The sequence below is a fragment of the Fragaria vesca genome, linkage group LG2 (assembly GCF_000184155.1).
Source record: "Fragaria vesca subsp. vesca linkage group LG2, FraVesHawaii_1.0, whole genome shotgun sequence".
NCBI lineage: Eukaryota > Viridiplantae > Streptophyta > Magnoliopsida > Rosales > Rosaceae > Fragaria > Fragaria vesca.
Window position 1 is genome coordinate 23,956,191 of NC_020492.1, and position 15,814 is coordinate 23,972,004.

Below are 15,814 nucleotides of genomic sequence, written 5' to 3' on the forward strand. Positions count from 1 at the left end.
TAAGAACTTAACAATCTCATATATCACACTGTATAACCACCATGTTGAAGATTGAAGTGATTCTCAAATCTGATTTGAAAAATGTAGAGATTTGTTTTTGTTTTTTTTTCCAATGTAAAGATGTAGAGAATTGATATTGTTTGGATTTTATTTTAATATTATATTTTCACAAAAATTCTTGATTGTGGGGTTAGTATTGAAATATTTAGTTTAAAATTGAAATATGGGGTGAAGAAAGCATTTGATGGGGTGGAAATAGCCGCACCCTTAAATAAAATAAGTCCTCAAAGAGAACAGGTGGAAAGTTATCTTAGTTACCGCATAAATCTTTAAGAGGTAAAATGATGGTGTCTTTAATATGGTAAAACTCCTGACAATGGTAAAAAATTGTTGGCCTGTAAAAAATGTTAACATACTATAATCTTACCCCTTTGTTAACCGGCCATTAGTTAATCTTGCAAATATATGTTTTAAGGTAATTGTAAAGGTTGAACTAGCCAAAATTATTTTTTTGATCAAATGATAATCATTTCATTAGAAGATACTCATGCCAAGATGGCCATTACATATCCATGCAGGTCAATTTCAAGCGTCGAATACAATTTCAAGTACGTAAATCCTAATCATCCACGACTACATCATCTGTACCCTAACTCAACTTTAATAAATGTTCTTCTGATGGCCTGCGATCCATTGATCACAACTAAAATTACCACATTCAAGCAACAAATGAAGATCACAGTAAAACAATAAATATTTACCATGCATATATGCATATATTCACACACAAGTGACCTCCTCGTCTTTCCAACCTAGCTAATGCAGGCATGCAGCGCCCATGGTTCTAACTGGCTTTCACAAACCATGCATACATGCACTCTTTGACAATCCCTTTACTAATATAAGCTAGCCTGCTGCATTAATCAAGATCGCCACCAAAGAACACATGCATGCATCGATCCTCATAGCCTCGATCCAAGACTTCTATCAATCCCATCATTCCCATGTGAACTTGAACATCAAATAGACCATGCATGATATGCATGCTTCGATTATTTGATAGACACTATTCCATTACAGAACAAAATACAATAAAAATGAGAACACCAGAAGCCAAAAGTGCTTGGTTTCATCTTTGTCTCAACCTAGCCAGAAGCTGTAAGCCATTCGGGGATGATACTATTTGCTTGGTATTACTGACTTAATAGGTCATTTTCCTGTACAACCACGAACCACCGTCTTTCTCCATTCCAATATTTGCCTTCGTAGTTTCCATTTCGGGTTTTCCAGAAACAGAGGCAACGTCTGATCACCACAACCCCAAGTCTTTTGGGTCAATATATTGGTCGTCGTTTGAGAGCTAGCTAGGGCTAATGGGTTTTGGGAGAAGATGGCTCGTATTAGAGAGGTTGTGGTGAGGAAGGAGAGGATGGACAGCGTGGCAGGTGTTAATTGGGTTATGATATCTCCACGTTTGGGCCGGGTAACAAAATACTGACATCGAAGATATATTTGGGGCCTCCCTTGTATTTATGACAAGCTAGTCGACTAACAAGAGACAAAGATTTCATTGCTTCAATTTATGGTCGTGCACTAGCTTTCAAGAATTTGATTCTGTTTTGTACAGTGTCACTTAACTCTCAATTCCACACTCTTCCAATCAGTCAGCTTCCCAGAACAGTGACCTGATTATCTGCGCGCCTATAAAACAAGGCACCCTCTCCCTCCAATGAAGCACTCAAAAAACCTATCATATAGCAATGGCTTCTACTACCAACCTCTCTGCAACACTTCTCATTTTCTTAGTCCTTCTCTACTCTTCAACGTTCTCCATGGCTTGCGGTACATGCAAACCTGCTCCAGAACCACCAAAACCACCAACACCGGTACCAGAATCACCAACCCCGGCACTGGCACCATCGACACCGGTACCAACACCAACATTAGCACCATCAACACCAGTACCAACACCGGCACTAGAACCACCAACATCGACACTGGCACCATCAGCACCGGTACCAACACCAGCACTAGAACCACCAACACCAGCATTAGCACCATCAACACCGGCACTACAACCATCATCACCGGCATTAGCACCATCAGCACCTGTGCCAACACCTGCACTAGAACCACCAACACCGGTACCAACACCAGCACTAGAACCACCAACACCAGCATTAGCACCATCGACACCAATACCAACACCAGCAATAGTACCATCAACATCGATGCCAACACCTGCACTAGAACCACCAACACCGGCACTAACACCATCAGCACTGGTACCAACTCCAACACTAGAACCACCAACACCAGTACCAGCACTAGAACCACCAACACCAGCATTAGCACCATCGACACCAGTACCAACACCAACACTAGAACCACAAACACCATCGGCTCAAGTACCAACTCCAACACTAGAACCACCAACACCAACACTAGCTCCATCGGCGCCTGTACCAACACCAGCATTAGAACCACCAACTCCAACAATAACACCATCGACACTGATACCAACTCCAGCATTAGAACCACCAACACCGGTACCAACACCAACACTGACATTAACACCATCGACTCCAGTACCAGCTCCAGCACTAGAACCACCAGCACCGGTACCAACACCAGAACTAGAACCACCAACACCAGCACTAGCACCATCGACACCAACACCAACACTAACACCATCGGCACATATACCAACTCCAGCACTAGAACCACCAACACCAGCATTAGCACCATCAACACCGGTACCAACACCAACACTAGAACCACCAACACCGACACTAACACCATCGGCACCAGTACCGACACCAACATTAGAACCACCAACACCGGCACAAACACCATCGGCTCAGGTACCAACTCCAGCACTAGAACCACTAACACCAGAACTAGAACCACCAACACCAACACTAACACCATCGGCACCTGTACCAACTCCAGCATTAGAACCACCAACATCGGTACCAACACCAGAACTAGAACCACCAACACCGACATTAGCACCATCAACACCAGTACTAACACCAACACCGACATTAGCACCATCGGCTCTAATACCAACTCCAGCACTAGAACCACAACACCGGCATTAATACCATCGACTCCAGTACCAACTCCAGCACTAACTCCAACACTAGAACCACCAGCACCGGTACCAACACCAGAACTAGAACCACCAACACCATCATTAGTACCATCAACACCGGTACCAACACCAGCACTAGAACCACCAGCACCGACATTAGCACCATCGGCACCGGTACCAACTCCAACACTAGAACCACTAGTACCAGCACAAGCAATAGAACCACTAACACCGACACTAGCACCATCAGCACATGTACTAACACCAGCATCACAACCACCAATGACACCAACACCAACACCATTAACACCAGCGGCACCAGTACCAGCAACACTACCATGTCCAATAACACCAGCACCAACACCAACTTGGGAAACTTGCCCAAGAGACACATTGAAGTTAGGGGTTTGTGCAAACCTTTTGGGACTTGTGAACCTTCAAATTGGATCGCCAGTAACTAGCCCATGTTGTGCATTGCTTGAAGGGTTAGCTGATTCGGAGGCTGCCATTTGTCTTTGCACCGCGCTTAAGGCCAATGTGCTTGGTATTAACTTGGACATACCAGTTGCTTTGAGCTTGCTTGTTAGTGCTTGCCAGAAAACTGTCCCTCCTGGTTTTCAATGTGCATAAGATAATTATTTTGTGCTTTTAACTAGGGATTGTTATTCTTGTTTATTTCCATTTGTTTACATTATGTCTTGCTTGATTTGCCTTCTAGTCATGTAGGGCACTGATGCCCAATTTGGTACAATAATAATAAGACAAATATGTTTGTCTGAGTAATTCCTATTATGTAAAGAGTATTATAATTTACTTTAAATCTCTATGAGTGTTATATTTCTTATTATGCATGTATTATTTTGTATGATTGTAAAAGTTGAACTACCCAAAAATCATTGATATTTGTTACTCCGGCCCATGTAAGTAATAGAGCTGTGTAAGGGCACAGTGGGACCCGTGCCCTAATGAATTTTTAAATAAATAGTTATGAGTTACATGACTTATATCTATTCACAAGTTGCTATCTTAGCGGTAAAACTTGCAGGTTTGGTTTTTCGCTGCTCCAAGGTTCGAGTTGGGTACCAATGGTTTTGCTTTGTTTAAATTTTTTTTAAGTTTGCAACACTCTATCTAGCTGACTAGCTTTTTTCATGTACTGTAGTTTTAGTTTACTGTTATAACCAAAATCCTACGTTCAATTAATCTTATGTTTAGTATATAATATTCTATTAATTTCTTTTATCAAGTTTTCATTAAGAATTTGCTATATAATTTGAGTTTTAATTAATTGGGATTTATTTTTCAGTCTCCAAACTTCCTCACCTTAACTAGATAAATTTCTAGCTCCATCAATGGGTGATACCTTTAGTGATATGAAAAGCTCTTATGAATTATAAAAATAAAAGTTGTTACAAGCATGTATATATAGACTCTGGATTCAATTCTAAATTTTTTAGTTATTTTATGAGATCGTTATGTTTTTATATAAGCATTTTGTTTTCGTGCCTCTGTAAGTGTAAATTTCTGGATCCGTCATTGGTACAAGCATAGCTATTTTGTTTTCTCACGAATATGCTCAATTTCAAGTAAAACTAATCATCCACTGGTCCATCACTCGCAACTACATTCAAATATGTCCCCCAACTCAACTTTAATTTGTCTAATATATGTGTTTTTTCTTCTTCTTTTTTGATTAAGTGTCTGGCTAATATATCTGTTCCTCTGGTGGCATGCAATCCAACAATTCCACTACCACAAATTTGGGCAATTGATACCATCTTATACCCTCTATTGCATCAATGGTGACCACACTCCTCAACAGACACCAATACTTGAAATTAGTTGACAGTAAAGTCACAAATAAAATGTAATAGTGTGCTGTGAAAATCACCTTAGAAACTATTGGTGTGTATTGAACATTTGAATGTCACCACCCACTTAATTGTTTAAAGGATTTATTACTCTCTAGTGCTCTATATAATCTGAACATATCTCCACTCTACCACCAGTCAATTGTTTATAAATTAATCTTTTACTTTGGTCCTCATCTTTTCTCTAACTATATCTGTTTTCTCTAGGTCTCTCCGTCAAAATTCAAATTTCAATGAATATCAGCAGCCAAGATCTCCACTTTGTCTTCACAATTCGTGGCCGAGGGTTCCAAGATTTCCGATGAGATCCAGGTTATCACGAACCAAGCCGGCAACAGCTTAATTGAAAAAGAAGATTGAAAGTCAAAAAGCTGGATTTGAAGAAGCTCATCAAAGAAGGTGAAGGAAGAAGAAGCTCAATCTATTGGTCTATCTCCCATTCTTTCACCAGATCCGACCAACGCCTAAAGATTTCTCGGCCTTCGTCAAGGAGGAGCTCGTTGCAGGCTCGTCGGAGACTCTCCCTCAGGTTTTCGTTTGTTCCCAAAATTGTGTGTTCGATTTATTAGGTTTTGTGTAATAATGATTGCATGTGTTGCAGAAACAAGAAGATGAACCGGGTGGAGGATGTGGAGGACGAGTACAATGAGGATGATGATGATGATGATTGGCCAGATTTCAAAGATTTGAGTTTTGGTTGTTTTATGGGTTGAAGTGTTCTTGCCGAGCTTGTTCTGTTTAGTCTGTGGAGCTGAATTATAAAGGGTACGTAGGGTAAGTGTTTGAAGCCTTCACAATTTCTACTACCAGCTGCCTGGAATGAGATTTTGGATCGAAACCTTCACATTAATTCACGACCTGCTTGAAACCTTGAACTTCTTTGAATCGTTTGACTTTGACATGGTTATGCTGCGACCTGCATCTTTACCAGAAACTGACTATAAAATTCAAATGCAAATGGGTACCTGATGTTATTATGGTTTGTTGAAGGAAGTCACCAAAGCCCAGAACAGTAATCTGAAAATGGGTCACAAATTAAAAAACTGATAGTGAGTGTCTTAACTTAGCCACGCCAGCAATAGGTACTAATCAAGTATTAGTGTGAGAGGCCGTGTCTAAACCCTATACCTAGCATCGATTGGTGCCCAATAACACAACACACACCATTTCTAATGGTGGTTGTAGCCCACTTTTGTGGTAGTGTTCACAACTGAAAATTACCACATTATTCAAGCAACAAATGAAGGATATCACAGTAAAACAATAAAGATTTACCATGCATTCCCACACAACTGATCCTCATCATCGTCTTTCCAACCTAGCTAATGCTGTCATGCAGCGCCCATGGTGCTAGCTATTGGTGCTAACTGGCTTTCACAAACCATGCATACACTCTTTGACAATCCCTGCTTAACGAATATTAGCTAGCCTGCTGCTGTGCATCCTCACAGAGTCGCTCCGAGACTTCTAGCTATCAATCCCATGTGAACTTGAACATCATATATCGACCATGCATGATGCATGCTTCGATTATTTGATAGACTTTTTCCATTACAGAACAAAATACAAGAAAATGAGAACACCAGAAGCCAAAAACGCTTGGCTTCATCTTTGTCTCAACCTAGCCATGCCCCAGAAGTGCTGTACGTAAGCCATTAGGGGATGATAGTCGATACCATTTGCTTGGTATTACCGACTTAATAGGTCATTTCCCAAACTGGTGTTGCTATTGCTTCTGATTGATGCTTCATTATTTGATTCCATTATTTACTTTCGTAGTTTCCTTCTCGGGTTTTCCAGAAACGTACAGAGGTACCGCTTGATCAAACCTGTCTTTCTTTCTCCAAATTCTCTGTTCTGTAATCTCTTATCAGCAGCGGGAACCAATATGTGGTATGATACAACTCATACAAGTAGCAGTAATAATAATAATAATAATAATAATCTGGGAGGCTGGGGGCTACCACGCACCACCACCACGACCCCGGCCAACTCATTTGGGTGTTGTTTAAGAGCTAGGGCTAATGGCCTGATGGGTTTTGAGAGACAATGACTCGTATCAGAGAGGTGGTGGTGGCCATGGATGACTCGTATCCATGGAGGAGTGGGGAAGGAGAAGAAGAACGTGGCAGGTGTTAATTGGGTTGTGGTATCTCCACCAAAGAACGTTCGGTAGCAGTAGCACGACACTGAGATCGAAAATATATCTGGGACCTCCCTTATATATATATGACAAATTAGTCGACTTAGAAGAGACACAGATTTCATTGCTTCAGTTTGTCGACGTGCGCTAACTTTCAAGAACTTCATGCTAGTTTGTACAGTGTCACTTATCTCTCAATGTCGCACTCTTCCAATCAATCAGCTTCCCAGAACAGTGACCTGAGGATCTGCGCGCCTATAAAACAAGGCACCCTCTCCCTCCAATGAAGCACTCATATAACCTCTCATATAGCAAATTAGCAATGGCTTCTACTACCAATCTCTCTGCAATCCTTCTTATCTTCTCAGTCCTTCTCTTCTCTTCAACGTTCTCCACTGCATGCGGTACATGCAGACCTGCACCAGAACCACCAAAACCACCCCCAACACCACCACCATGCCCAACACCACCAACACTGGCACCAACAACGACACTAGCACCATCGGCACCGGTACCAACACCAGGACTAGAACCCCCAACACTCGCACCAACACCAACAGTACCATCACCGGGACTAGCACCATCAACACCACCACCATGCCCAACACCACCAACACTGGCACCAACAACGACACTAGCACCATCGGCACCGGTACCAACACCAGGACTAGAACCACCAACAGTACCATCACCGGGACTAGCACCATCAACACAAGTACCATCACTAGCACCTCCAGCACTGACACCAACGCCAATAATTCCCACACCTGCAATAGCACCACTAACACCGGCACTATCGCCATCGGCACTGGTACCAACACTAGCACTGGAACCACCAAAACCGGCACTATCACCATCAACACCGGTACCAACACTAGCACCCCCGACACTACCACCAACACCAATTACTCCAGCACCTGCACTAGCACCACCAACACCAATAGCTCCTACACCCTCACTGACACCGCCAACACCAATAGCTCCCGCACCACTTACACCGGCACCAACACCAACTCCACCAGCACTAACACCGACACCAACGATACCAGCACCGGCACCGCCAACACTAACACCGGCTTCTACGCCTATAACACCCACACCTGCACCAACACCATCAACACTGGCACCATGTCCAATAACACCAGTACCAGTACCAGCACCAGCACCAGCTTGGGAAACTTGCCCGAGAGACACGTTGAAGTTAGGGGTTTGTGCAAACCTTTTGGGACTTGTGAACCTTCAAATTGGATCGCCAGCAACCAGCCCTTGTTGTGCACTGCTTGAAGGATTAGCTGATTCAGAGGCTGCCCTTTGTCTTTGCACCGCACTTAAGGCCAATGTGCTTGGTGTCAACTTGGACGTGCCAATTGCTTTGAGCTTGCTTGTTAGTGCTTGCGAGAAAACTGTCCCTCCTGGTTTTCAATGCGCATAAAATTATTATTCTTGTGCTTTGTTTTTATGGTCTTAATTAACCAGGAGTTGTTATCCTTGTTATTTGTTTTTTGAAGTTTTAATTTGGTTTGTTTGCACTATGTCTTTTGCTTAATTTGCATTCTAGTCATATAGGGCAATGATGCCCAGTTTGGTACAATAACAAGACAAATATGTTTGTCTGAATAATTCTTATGTAATATTTTCTGTAATTTAGTTGAGTGAATTATGTTTTATTTACTTTAAATCTCTATGATATTTATTTTAAAATTATTCTATGCATTAGCAATACAAGTGACGTAGCATCTATATATTAATTAGTTGATCTTAATTCTTTATATTTGTAGTTTTTTTTTCTAATAACTAAAAACAGCACGTGTTATTTTTATTCTTTTGCTATTCCTCTATTTTTTTTGTTCATATAGAAATTTATGTTGGTGAAAATGAAAATGTATCTAAAATCTGACCAGATTCCCGAAAATCCATTTGCTAATGGGCACCTTAGCAGCATCTACATCCATACCTCATTGAGTTCAATTTCAAGTAGTAGCTACTATATATAATCCAAATCTGTCCCGGTGTCCCCAAACCCCTTGATCGATCTGTCTATAATTCTACATTATATGTTTTCTAGCTTGTTGCATGAAATCTATCAATTCACAGAGCTGAAACCACATTCAAGCAACAAGAAGATAAAAGTAAAAGAACAAACTAAGATTCGCAACTGACGAAAATAGCTCTCCTAATGCATTCAGTCCCCCTCTCTTTCCCAACCTATTTTCAGTTTCAGCCTATCAGCTGCCTACCATCAGGAAAATGCAGCGTATCGACGATCCAATAATTGAAAATTACTGTGGCGAAATGTTTGAAACCTTCATTATCCAACAAATTAAAATCCCTAGCCAAGTTGCCAACTCGTCAAACTTACTGCATCTCTACTACGATTGGCATAGTTAATTGTTAATTACCCGGTCTTGCGTAACTTAAGCAATCCATCTTCTTTTTGCCATCTGGCGAACTGGGACTTGAACTGGGTCTTTAATTGAGTGATCTTCAGCAACAGAGAATGTTGATAGATCGAGGTAGAAATGGTAAGCAGTGAGTAATCTTCGAGGTACATATAGGGTCAATTTTAGAGAAAACAAAATTAACCAAACTGTGAAGCTTGTGAACCCTTCCGCAAGTTATCATGCAAATTACCTTTTTGTTATAATCATGCAAACAATTCCACAAGAAGGCGCAAAACAAGATTATCATCGTCATTTTGCAATGAAGTATGGTATGAGTTATGAGTTATCACTATAGTACATTTTCAAAAGGTTCCCCCACTCCATTGCAAACTAAGTTCAATCAAAATGCACAAACTCTTCAAATGTTGGAGTAAACCGAAATTATGATGGGGTGATAGTCAATACTCGATAGAGATAAAAAACCGCATGAGACTAAACTTTAAACCAGAATATATAACGTTTATTGGTGGTTATCTTAGAGCATCTCCAACAGCTTCCCTATTTTCTTGATTTTATCAATTTTGGAGAATATTAGGTTGTTTTGTGATCCAACAGCTTCCCCATCTCATTCCCCAAAATGGGGATGAAGAAGAAAGAGAAGCACTCTTTCCCCAAATTTGCAGCAAAGTCTTCCTTCCCTAAATATTAATTATTCACGTGCTCCAACGATAAAACAAAAATCTAGAATATTTTATTGGGTAATTTATGTTACAATGAAATATATGATTTTTTTTTATTATTAATAATCTTATAGCATTTTTTATTGTTTTAATATATGCTAAAATCTCTAAAATGGATAAGCGGTTGGAGTTGGAGCATAAAACTTTTTGGGATTTTGGTTTTTGTTTCCCCATTTTAGAGAAATTTTAGGGAAGTTGTTGGAGATGCTCTTATACAAGGGTAGTGATTATAATAACCATGTGAATGTACCTTAATGTATTATCATGCCCAAAATGTAACGGAACAAAAAAAAGACCGTTACATAAGCGAAACGTAATTGTTGAGATCATAATTTTACGTTTGATAATAGCATAGGATCAGTTTTCTTTAGATGCCTTGGAAAGAGATTCATCACTTATATTAATCCAAGTGAATATATATATATATATATATAATTATGATCAAGAAACTTTGACAAGTTGTCTGTGCATACAAAATTGTTTGTACATACAAAAGTATTTACAAACATATAAATGTATTTCTAGTGAAATAATTCTTACCAAGTATTGATACGTAGCATTGTACTTTTCTTTGTTTGTTTGTTCGGGATCCTTGATCCTTGTTAAATGTATATAGTTGATGAAGTAAATGACATATTTAATTATACCCCAACTGTAACTAAAATCAATCTTACTAAATTCACCGAAACTGTGATCTGCATTACTCGTTGTACATCAAAAGGTGTAGATCTATTTGCCACTTTGATGATCAAACCTGGAAGAGTAGTCCCCAGCAGCCCCCGACATTTTATCATCCCCATGTGAACCTTAACAGCATCTAGATCACACTGCTTTCCATAATTGATAGAATATCCCATTACAGAACAAAATAACAAGAAAATGAGAACACCAGAATCCAAAAGTACTTATCTTCATCTTTGTCCCAACGCAGCTACAAGCTGTAAGCCATTAGTGATAATATCTCATCGTTGCAAACTTGCAATCTGCTTTCAGTTACAAAACTTAGGACATCAGTTTCCTGCCACAACCACCAAAAAGTTGGTGTTGCTATTGCCTCTGATGGTTCTGATTCCCCCATCCAATATTGGCCTTCTGATTTTCCTTTCGAGTGTTACACTTCACGATCGAAGAGCCTCACATGGTGTTTTACCGCAAAACATCATTGGAGATGTGACATGATATATTTTGTCAACTTAAATTGTACATCAACATAACATGTCACATAATTTGGTGTATATGTTGTCGTGTTACAAAATACCACAAGAGAGAAATTTCCGCACATACACGATTAAACATCATCTTCATCATACGCGTAAGTTTAGATTATTTGATGATAAATCTATCAGTTACATAACATATAAGACCGTTGGTAAATCATCATGCGTTGTGAAGGAATTTCAGTTGAAAAAGAATAGCAGGAAAACTGATATTATCTGGAAATATGAGACTTGGACCAGACAGTAATACTAGAGGGTTAAGCAGAAACACAAATTTTGAAATTATTCCACCTACTTGACACTACATTACAAAGAACTTCCCGCTGTTACATTATCATTTATCTCTAAATTTCACTCTCTTCCACTCAATCAGATTCTCAAATATCAACCTCACAATGTGCCTTTAAAACGAGAGCACCCCCTCCCTCCGGTGAACCACCCTCAACCCCTTAACATCCACTTCACTCTCAGCTAGCAATGGCCTCTTCCAACAAGCTCTCTGCTGCCCTTCTCATCATCTCAGTCCTTCTCTACTCTTCCACATTCTCCATTGCCTGCGGTACATGCAAGCCTCACCCCAAGCCTACACCACCAACACCAGCAGCAACACCACCAGCTGCAGAAAAGTGCCCGAAAGACACGTTGAAGCTAGGAGTCTGTGCAGATCTTCTAGGGCTTGTGAACCTCCAAATCGGAAGTCCTCCAACGACTCCTTGCTGTTCATTGCTTAAAGGCCTCACTGATTTGGAGGCTGCGCTTTGTCTTTGCACTGCTCTCAAGGCCAATGTGCTCGGTATTAACTTAAATGTGCCAATCTCTTTGAGCGTGCTTGTTAGCGCCTGCCAGAAATCTGTGCCTTCTGGTTTTCAATGTGAATAAGTACTTCCACATTACAAAGCTAGCTTTCCGTTGGGGTAGCATGCAGGACTAAATTGCTAATTGATTGGTCTTTGTTGTGCAAGTTTAGGTAATTATTGGTGTGCTTGGTGTTAGTTGGGAATTGTTTCTGATTTGTCTTGCTTTGTTTTGTTCTATCATTTGTTAATAAATTAATATTAGTCATGTAGGGCAGTGATGGCAAGCCTGTTTGCCTTATTCTTGTGTAATGCTTGTTCTTCTACTTTAGTGATCTGAATAATGCTTTATCTGTTCTAAATCTCTGTAATTGACACATATATGGTCATTTCTTTCTTATTTTTCTTTAATTTGAAGAAAAACAATAAGAACAAAATGAAGTAATCTGATTAAGATGATGAGCTAGCACTGAGAGAAATTGATTGAAGGGAGTTTTTATTCTGGTATCCTGCTCAGATCCCAAGAAATAAATGGAAATTCAGACTTGGTACGAAAGCAGTAGAACCAATCAAAGACGATCCAATTTAATTTAGCTAAAAATGGCACCAACTTTTCTGCCTGTCAAGCTCAAGAAAGAGCCGTCAGCCACTTATTTCTGAAAATACAGAAAAAACATACCCAGAAGCTTTTCTTTTGAACTCTCTTTTCTGGTAGTATTTTTCTTTTTGGACTTTTAATTCAATCGATCTCATAAGTAATACTAATTGTCTATTTTATCTTGAAGCTCAAGAAAAGAGGCATTACTGGCATCACAAATTGGTTTAACATATTATTCCGTATATAATATTATACATGTTGACACTTTCATCTTTAGTTTTATAAAATTTAAATTGTAAACGTAACATATTATGAGATACACATGACATGAAATACATTATTAAAACATTTTATCAACAAGGTGACAACCACATGTAACATTTTTTTTTTGGTCAAACATGTAACGTTCTCTTCCTGCCCTTATGGGCTGATCTTGGGGAACTACAATGTCAATTCAGACTTGATTAAAATCCACCTTTTTGCAGGAAGATTTGATAAAATGAGGAAAGAATGGAGATTTCATTTTGTGTGTACTGTTAAAGTCTGAGATATGGCTTCTCTTTGATGCATCTTTTTCCAGCACTCTATCATGAAGGCATGCACATTGATATACGAAAAAAAAAAAAAAAAAAAAAAAAAAATCAGAACTCTAAAATCAGAAAACATGTAAATAGATTACAATCATTACATAATCAAACCCTTTTTATCTAATTAAGATTATATATGGGCAAGATGAAATTGCTAAGTGGTGGGTCCAAATTGTTCTTCTTTTACTGATGTGTCAAAATAATGCAACTGGTGGATCATCAGAACTCTCTGGTCATGTTCTATAAATAACCTCTCAATTCATCAAAAGAACCAACTTGCCTAGCTCCTCTAATTATTCCTTCATTTTCTCTCTCAAATTCAGCAGAAAACATCAGACACTTGTTCTTCTAGATATAAGAGGAGATTGTTCAAGTTTGGGTATTATGTATGATCCTCCTTGTGATTTTCCACAGCTTTCTTGAACTGTAAAGTGCCTTAATTATGAACTAGGAGATTAACCTCCATGCAGTTTCAACAGAGCAAGAACAGTCCGAGAAAGCTGTGAAAAATAACAGGCAGGATCTGAATTCCGATCATCAAGCTTTCTTCTTTCTCCTACTTATTCTCTCCCCTGCAATTCTACAAGAAAATCCTCATTATAGCTCTATGCAACCAAAGTTTTGTATGTATTGATTAATTAAGCTTTTTTGCTTTTTGATGATGCTAGCTGGTAATGATTTTCCTCTTTGTTTCTTTATGTTTCTCTTTTCTTTGGAAATCTGCAACTCTGAGAATTCACTGATGACTCATAACTCGACATTCTTGTTGCTGAAGCAGATTAGACCACATGCATATTCTTGGTGGGAGATGAATTATTAATGGGTTAGCTGGGCTACTTTCCCTTTGTTTGATTGATTCAAATTTTAAGGGCAGAGTAGCCTCATCATCCTAATTGTCTTGTTCTTCCTGTAGGCTTTGGACACCTAAAATGGAGTAGTGCCCCATCACAAGTCAGAAAGGACACAAATTACACTAGCTAGGCACTGCTTCAATGTCATTGCAGTGCTTGGGCACAGAACAGTAGGCAGAGTTTGAAGTTAAAGAGATAGGTAATATTTCTCAGAGGCTCAGAGAGGTAAAGCCTTATTAGCTAGCTACCCTTCAGCTCCATGGATTAGGCATTGTTTTTAGACTTTTTAGGTCTGCATGCTGCAGCTACCCACCACGCATGTATTATGATGTATGCTCCTATTTGTGACCCTATATATGCACAGGTTATTAATTTTCTCTGTTTCCAGTAAGGTTTGCCCTTTTGAATCTTTATTTCCAACTGGTACTGTGAAGTTATGATCTGAGGGTTCAAATTTATTACCATTAGGAACAATAGTAGGACTACTGTGTGGTTTTCCAGGAGGGTTATATCACACCCACAAATTTGTCATTTTGTACTTCAAATAAATTTACCCATTTATTGGGTTCTCTTCTCATAACAGAAGAGTTGTCAATAGCTAATGTACAAATTTAAATGTGAAGACGTTGAATGTAACTTCTGTTTTTTTTTTTCAGAGAGCTTTATTCTCAATTCACGTTTTATCTTGATTCTTGGTTTGGTTTATATGTTACTGACATGACGCATGAACATGAGAAAATTAAAATATCACCTAATAAATTGAAAAGTTTCTTAACAAGTTGTGAAAAGGTCCAACGTTGCTCTCATTTCAGTAAACACTCCATTCACATTTTAAGGGAGATTAACCAACTTTCGTTCCAGATGTGACGCAAGAGTTCAACCGGTAATCGTTTGAACCAAATTTTCAGCCAAAATAGTGATCGTTTAGCCAAATTTTCACGCAGTATGCGTATATGTCTTGAACTTTTATGAGTTTATCCATCAAGTTTCATCCAACTTCTACAAGAAACTTATTGTCCACTGACTCCACTCTAGCTAGTTTCATGGATGTGCAAAACTAGCAAGCTAGAGCCATGATCCCTATGTATATACATGTCATTCGAATTCCCAAGCACAAATTTTTATTGCTTTCATCATAGCTTCATTCTCTCTTAAGCAATGCGTGTGAGGGTGATGGATTGTTTCTCTTATCAAACTAGCAACTGCTGAGCACCACAGAGGGTCCTTTTGCTCAAGCTCAGGAGACATGAGGTCTTGTCTTGCCTCCCTTCTCTTTTGGTTTTTGGAGATTTGGGTTGATCGAGTCCAATCAGTCTATCATGACTCGTTTACTTTTGACTGATTAATCTGTAGCTAAAAGAAGAAAAACGTTAAGATCATTTACTCTGTGCAGTAATCCATTCAAATTCTTTCACCCAAAATCAGTCGAACAAATCTCTCTGGTTTTCTGGGATCTTATATAGGTCCCATTTTCCATTTTGTGAAAAGAGAGCTGAGTCACTAACGTATGAAACGATCCAAATAGAGGAAATTAA

General features: G+C 39.2%; 3 protein-coding genes across 3 annotated transcripts; all 3 read left to right on the forward strand.

Moving 5' to 3' along the window:
* The first annotated feature begins 1,760 nt into the window (after positions 1-1,760).
* Positions 1,761-3,727, forward strand: LOC101307558. The gene is made up of 2 exons (XM_004291397.1): positions 1,761-1,918; positions 3,361-3,727. Exons 1-2 carry the CDS (start codon positions 1,761-1,763, stop codon positions 3,725-3,727), a joined length of 525 nt encoding a protein of 174 aa, XP_004291445.1.
* A 3,706-nt stretch (positions 3,728-7,433) lies between these two features.
* Positions 7,434-8,717, forward strand: LOC101306298 (putative lipid-binding protein At4g00165-like). The gene is made up of 2 exons (XM_004291392.1): positions 7,434-7,567; positions 8,183-8,717. Exons 1-2 carry the CDS (start codon positions 7,434-7,436, stop codon positions 8,541-8,543), a joined length of 495 nt encoding a protein of 164 aa, XP_004291440.1. The 3' UTR covers positions 8,544-8,717.
* A 3,095-nt stretch (positions 8,718-11,812) lies between these two features.
* LOC101307272 (14 kDa proline-rich protein DC2.15-like) lies at positions 11,813-12,695 on the forward strand. Its single transcript, XM_004291396.1, has one exon. The coding sequence runs from the start codon at positions 11,927-11,929 to the stop codon at positions 12,326-12,328; it is 402 nt and encodes a 133-aa protein (XP_004291444.1). The 5' UTR covers positions 11,813-11,926; the 3' UTR covers positions 12,329-12,695.
* Positions 12,696-15,814: the final 3,119 nt, after the last annotated feature.